This window comes from Canis lupus, chromosome 21, assembly GCF_048164855.1.
Source record: "Canis lupus baileyi chromosome 21, mCanLup2.hap1, whole genome shotgun sequence".
NCBI classification, from domain to species: domain Eukaryota; kingdom Metazoa; phylum Chordata; class Mammalia; order Carnivora; family Canidae; genus Canis; species Canis lupus.
The window spans coordinates 17,036,497-17,043,491 of NC_132858.1; the positions used below are offsets into that span (position 1 = coordinate 17,036,497).

At 37.1% G+C, this 6,995-nt stretch overlaps 1 protein-coding gene across 1 annotated transcript; it reads left to right on the plus strand.

Annotated features, from left to right (window-relative positions):
• The first annotated feature begins 5,338 nt into the window (after nt 1-5,338).
• On the plus strand, nt 5,339-6,274 carry LOC140613432 (olfactory receptor 9G19-like). Its single transcript, XM_072791959.1, has one exon. It carries the CDS (start codon nt 5,339-5,341, stop codon nt 6,272-6,274), a length of 936 nt encoding a protein of 311 aa, XP_072648060.1.
• Nucleotides 6,275-6,995: the final 721 nt, after the last annotated feature.

Consider the following 6,995-nt stretch of genomic DNA (forward strand, 5'->3'; position numbering starts at 1 on the left):
CAAAAAAAGAACTCTCCATTATTAAACAATACATACAATTTTCTTTAATTGTCTGGTTAGGCATTTCCTAAGCTTATGAAACCCCAAGAGGTTGCAGGAATCTACCACTCTGGGGATCCGGAAGCTACTATAAAGATATGTGATGGAAGCAGATTTGAATTCTGTTCAGGTGATGGCATTGCTGAGAACTTTAGGTAAGTTTTCTGATCCAGATGTTAGAGGTAAATGGATATTTTTACTTGTTCCTCACAACTAGGATGAAGGTCATGTACATGCTATGATATCTTAAGTGCTAAACAAAGGACTTCTTTTGAAATATCTTCACCACCCTCCTACTACAATTTCTGAAACTGTCAAGTTCACAAGGAGAAAGAGCACATCTTACTCTTAGATTCCAAAAAAGGCAGTTAATATCACAGAAAAAGACAAGGGAGAAAAAAACAACTAGGTACACAGACAATCAAGCAATACAGGAACCATTTACAACAAAAACAACGTTCTTAAAATCTAGAGAGCATCTGGGCAACAGGATGAAGTAGCCGAGATTACCAGAGATTATGAAAGGCCAAAGACATCCCAAAAAGCTAAAATCCCTTTCAGTTTGATACACTGTAAGAGAGTATCATATCATATTGGTCCCCGGGTAGCAAACAGGGCCAGACTACCCCAGCCAGATTAACAAAACAGAAGTCAATTCTTTAAGCCACTCTCTATCCAAGGAAACATATGCCCTACTTGTTTCTGTGCCTGCATAGCATTCAAAGTAGATCTGTTCATAGCTCATCTCGTTAAAGGTAAAACCTTAGGCAACTCCTCTTTAACTCCTCCAGTCTTTACAACATTGTAATGGCAGGCAGACATCTATGACAAAGAATAAGAATAATATAACTGAGGGGCGCCCTTGTGGCTTAGTCAGTTAAGCACCCAACTGGATCTCCACTCAGGTCTTGATCTCGGGGCTGTGAGTTCAAGCCCCATGTTGGGCTCCACACTTGGTATGGAGTCTACTTTAAAAAAAAAAGAAGATAAATGATACTTCTTTCAGCATTTGTCAGACTTGATCTATGGACAATCTGTATACAAGCCCTTGGGCTGCTTTACTGAAAATAGGTTCCTAGGCCCTATTCACAGCCTGCTAAACTAGAAATTCTGGAGCGTGGTCATATGAATCTTACAATCACAGAATTTAGGAAGCACCTGAGTGTTTACGATGTGACAGGCCACTATGCCCACTCCTTCCTTAAGTTATCTTCTTTACAACAACCTACAGAGATACATTATCCCTGCTTGACACCTGAAGAAATTAAGGCTTTAAACTGTTGACTAGTGATGGCCAACCTGAACCCTTGCTAATCTCCTGAAAGTCAAACGCTTTTTCCATGATACCCTAGGTATCTCTGGTTTAGAGCACTCAGCTCTGATTTTAGAGTCATGCTCCCAATGCATCATGACATAAGAGGATGGAAAATCTGTTGTTTATGTGAAAAAAAGAATCTTCACAGATTTCATTTTGGCTAAGAAATATTGGGTAAGCCTTTTGCATAGGCAGATTCCTTTGTTTCTTCCTATTCCTGTGTGCAAAGTCAAGGCAAGGATTACTAGTGACAGAAAATGCATGTAGGATATCATACAATTGTGCTGTTGGTTTAAGAGTAAAATGACAAAATTAGAAGCCACCCAGAAAATCAATCTCTTGCTTTGTTTCTTTTCCAAATAGGGATGCTCATTGCTTCATTCATATAGTCATTCAATATTTATTATGTGTCTACTATATGCCAGATACTATTTTAAGCACTAAGCATATAATAATGAAAGAGACAAAACTTCCTGCTCTTGTGGAATTTACATCCTAATGGGCTCCTATCTCCCCTTGGCCCCAGTGACCCTGTAGGCCCATGAAAAGTAGAAGTTTCCACTCAAAGATATTCTCCAGGTATTTTTCTATTTCTTCCCATAATTCCCAGAAGAACCTTATCATAAGTTCAAAGTAAAATACAAAGCTGTGGAGTGGAGTTTATTCACAGACTGATAACATCCTTCAAGGAACATTTTTAAATGTGTCCTTGTCTTTTTGCCTGCCACATGGATCAAGGGTCCATTTAGTAAGCAGTATACAAGGATGAAAAGGTTTCACACCTGGGGGCTACTCTCACCCAAAGAAAAAAATATCTCACCCTAAATAGCCAGTTCTTGATGACATTTGTGCATTGAAAAAAATTCTTTGTAATTATGTGAGTTTGAAGTCTACTCTGCTTACAAATAAACACTACATTTTGCAATTTTACTATAAATCAACTCACGTAGGAATTCAAAACGGAAGGAAGAGTTTCATTTATTTTGTTTCGAACTTTATGAAGAATTATTCACCTTGTCGGAAATATCCTATCACCGATGGAAATGCCACTCCTGATATTGGAATCACTAATACATTTGTGATGACTCTACATATATGTATAACCATTTCACCAAATGTTGCAGGATTTACATATGAAAATTCATGTTATTTTAGAATACATCCTGTAATTATTATCATGGAATAGTTACATTATGAGCTACTTTTCTTTTTTATCATCTTTGCAATTAGAATTAGATGTTTTACGTATATATAAATGTTGTGGTAACGACAAAGTGATGGTAGATTGAAATAATCTTTTATTTTTATTTTATATGTTTTTTCACTAGGGCCATATCTCCTCAATCCCCAAAAAAAGAGAAAAAAAAATTTTAAACGAGAGTAACGTACAAGTTTTTGTACACATAAAGTCATGCTCTATCTCACAAGAGCAGTTTATCACAATTTGTTTCATGAATCAAGGTGTCGATATGATCGCATATGGATAAATCTAAACAACGCTTACCCTAGAAAGAAAAAAATGAAAAAAATGCAACTAAAAAGAAAAAGCAACATCAAAGACTTTTTAGTGATGAGAATCCTCATTTATATTACAAGTTAATGTAGTTTTTTAAATAAAGGGAAAAACTGGGCATAAATTCTTCTTTACTTTGGCTTAGTGAAATCATTTATTCAGTATAAAATCCTGATATGTCCCACATATTAGGGGTAAATGTACATTATATCTTGTTATAAATTAATTAATTTTAAAAATGCATTGTCCTGGATTATCACCTAGGCTGAATATAATGACAAGAGTCCTTAAAAGTGAAAAGAGAGGCAAAAGAGTTGAGAGTCAAAAGAAGATGTGGCCGTAGAGATACAATGGTGCTGACTTTGAAGATGGAGAAGACAGACCATGAATCAAAGAATGTGAGCAACCTGTAGCAGCTGGAAGAGGCATGGAAATGGATCCTCCTTGGAAGCTTCCAGTAAGGAACACAGTCCTGCCAACATCTTGATTTCATCCCAACTGGACCCACTTTGGACTGCTTTTTAATCTACAAAACTGTAAGATAATATATTTCCGTTGTTGAAAGCTATTCCGTGTGAAGTAATTTGTTACCAGGGCAATAGGAAACATATAATGGTGAACTGATTTTGGACAAGGGTGCCAAGACAATCCAGTAGGGAAAAAAATAGTCTTTTCAACAAATGCTGTTGGAATGAGATATCCGATATCAAAAGAAAGACGTTGTACCTCCACTTCACACCATACACAAAAGTTAATTCAAAATGGATCGTTAACATACATGTAAGAACTAAAACTAGAACACTTGGATAAAACAGAGCAAACTGTTGTGAACTTGGGTTAGTCAATGGTCTCTTAAATAAGAAACCAAGAGCAAGCAAGAATAAAAATCTAAGTTGGACTTTATGATATTTAAAAACTATTGTACATCAAAGGAGAACTTCAAGAGTGTAAAAAGAAAACACAGAGAATAGGATAATATATTTGCATGTCTTATATCTGATCATAAAAGACTTATACATCTAGGAAATTTAAGAAGTACTACAATTCAACAATGAAAATATAAAAGAAACTCATAAAAAGATAAGAAGATAAAACTAATAAAAAGATAAGCAAAGAAGATAAATAGCCAATAAACACTTGGAAAGACATTTAACATCATTAGTTATTAAGAAGATGTAAATCAAGGGGTGCCTGGTGGCTTAGTTCAGCATCTGGCTCCTGATTTTGGCTTAGGTCATGACATCAGACTTGTAGAATCAAGCCCATGTCCAGCTCCTCGCTAAGCGGGGAGTCTGGGATTCTCTCTTTCTCTCTGCCCTTCACCCCTCCTTCCTTTCTCTCTCCTTCTCTGTCTCCATTTCTCTCTCTCTTGTCTCTCTCTCTCTCTCAAATAAATAAATAAATTCTTAAGAAAAGAAACCGTAAATTAAAACCACAATTATATACCACTTCACATCCAAGTATCTAAAAGATAATTACTTGTATCAGGATGAGGAAAATCTGGAACCCACATACTTTGCTGATGTGATTGAAAACTGGCAGGGTTAATTTGGAAGACAGCTTGGTAATTTCTCAGGATGTTAATTACAGGTACATCATGTGAATCAGCAATTCTAGTCCTAGGTATCTTCTCAAGACAAATGAAAACATATGTCCATACAAAGTTTGTACAAGAATGCTCATAGCAGCATTGTTCATAACTGGCAAAAGTAGAAAATATAAAACATGTGTCAGTTGATGAGTAAGTAAACAAAATATGGTGTGTTCATATAAAGGAATATTACTTGGCAATAAAAACAAAGTAATGATACATGCTACAACATCAATGAAAAAGAAAAATACCACAAAATGGTCTATTTGGGGATAGCATATTTTATCACCTTTCAAATGTCACCACCTTCTCAACCACAGGGACTTTCCCATCTCTTGTGGACTTTGAAAATTTTGTGTATTTGTACCTCACAAACAAGAAAGGACTTTTCCCTCTCAGAGTCTAAGTTTAATTTCCCTTTCCCTAGTTCATTTTCACCCAATCATCCAGTTTCATTTTCTTAAAATCTCTAACATTAACTGAAAATATTTCTACATGTATGTGTTTATTTAGTATGTAGTCACTCTTCTAAATAGAGTCTCCATAGAATAAGGGTCAGCCCTGTTTTCCTCACTGCTGTATCCCAATGCCTAGTTGACACCTAGAACTCAAGAAATATTTTCTTAAAAAAATGAATAAGCCCCCAAAAGCACTCAAGCTTTCCTGTTTTAAATGCATTTCATTAAAATGAATATGTTAACACTCAGAAAGCTCTTCTCACCTGCACTAGTCAGGCAAGATTCCTGCTCTGATCTCCCTTGCCCTGACATCCATAGCCTTGACCACATGTCACAGGCCTAACACTGAGAATGTTCTGTAGTATTGGCTCAGGCAATTAAACTCTTCACTCTTTCACTTCTAGGTGAGATCTCTTTAAGCCATGGAGAGAGGCAATCATACAGTGACTGAGTTCATCCTGGTGGGCTTCACGACAGACCCAGTGATGCAGCTGGTCCTGTTTATGGTATTCCTTGGCGTGTACTCTCTGACTGTGGTAGCAAACGCCACCCTCATAGTTTTGATCTGTAATGACTCCCGGCTGCACACACCCATGTATTTTTTCATTGGGAATCTATCTTTTCTGGATGTCTGGTATTCCTCTGTCTACACACCAAAGATCCTCATGACCTGCATCTCTGAAGACAAAAGCATCTCCTTTGCTGGCTGTGTATGTCAGTTCTTCTTCTCTGCTGGGTTGGCATATAGTGAGTGTTACCTGTTGGCCGCCATGGCTTACGACCGCTATGCAGCCATTTCCAACCCCCTGCTGTATGCTCAGACAATGTCAAGTAGACTGTGCATCTGTTTGGTTGTATACTCTTATACTGGTGGTTTTGTCAATGCAATAATACTTACCAGTAACACATTCACATTGGATTTTTGTGGTGACAATGTCATCGACGATTTTTTCTGTGATGTCCCACCACTGGTGAAATTGGCATGTGATGTGAAGGAGAGCTATCAGGCTGTGCTGTACTTCCTTCTGGCCTCCAATGTCATCACTCCCACGGCGCTCATCCTTGCTTCCTATGTGTTCATCATTGCTGCCATCTTGAGGATCCGCTCCACCCAGGGCCGTCGCAAGGCCTTCTCCACATGCTCCTCCCACCTGGTCTCAGTCACTTTGTACTATGGCTCCATTCTCTACATCTACTCTCGCCCAAGTTCCAGCTATTCCCTTGAGAGGGACAAAATGGTATCAACATTTTATACTGTGCTATTCCCCATGTTGAACCCCATGATCTATAGTCTAAGGAATAAGGATGTGAAAGAAGCTCTGAAAAAGCTCATCTGGTTAACACAATCAGATGTCTAAGTTGATACATTTCTCAAATCAGTGCTCAGGAAAAAAGGGCTGCTTCAGGAGAAGTTTAGGGAACTGACTTTTTTAAACAACACCCCTTTTTTCTAGTCAAATCCAGTGACAAAAATTTTGTGTGTATTAATTTGATTTGCTTTAGCTATCAGACTATAATTTATACTACAACATATTGATTCAATTCAATATTAATATAGTTTTTAAAAAGCAATATTAGGGTTTAATGCAAAATAAAACTGTATATGTTGTTTCTACAATTCCAAAAGATTAAATTTACTTTGCTATCTCCCCTAGGATTGGCCTATTTTTTCCCCTACATTCTGAAAATGTGAAGAAATTCTGGAGACTTACGTAATATACCCCAAATCCTTCTCATCCAGTACTTACAGTTATTCTGTGATAGAAGAATTAAAAAAAGTTGGGGCACCTGAGTGGCTCAGTTGATTGAGCATCTGACTCTTGATTCAGGGTTGTGGGATCGAGCCCCACATTAGGCTCTATGCTCAATGGAGAGTCTGCTTGAGATTCTCTCCCTCTCCCTCTAGCTCTCTCTCTCTCTCTCTCAAATAAATTAAATTAATAAATAAATAAAAATCTTTTTTAAAAAGAATAAGAAAATATTAAGAATATTGTGATGAAAAGAGAAGGTGTTATTTGATGAATGCAGAGGAAAAGAAACACTGGAAGTGTCAGAAGAAATGCTGAAGTGACTCCATCT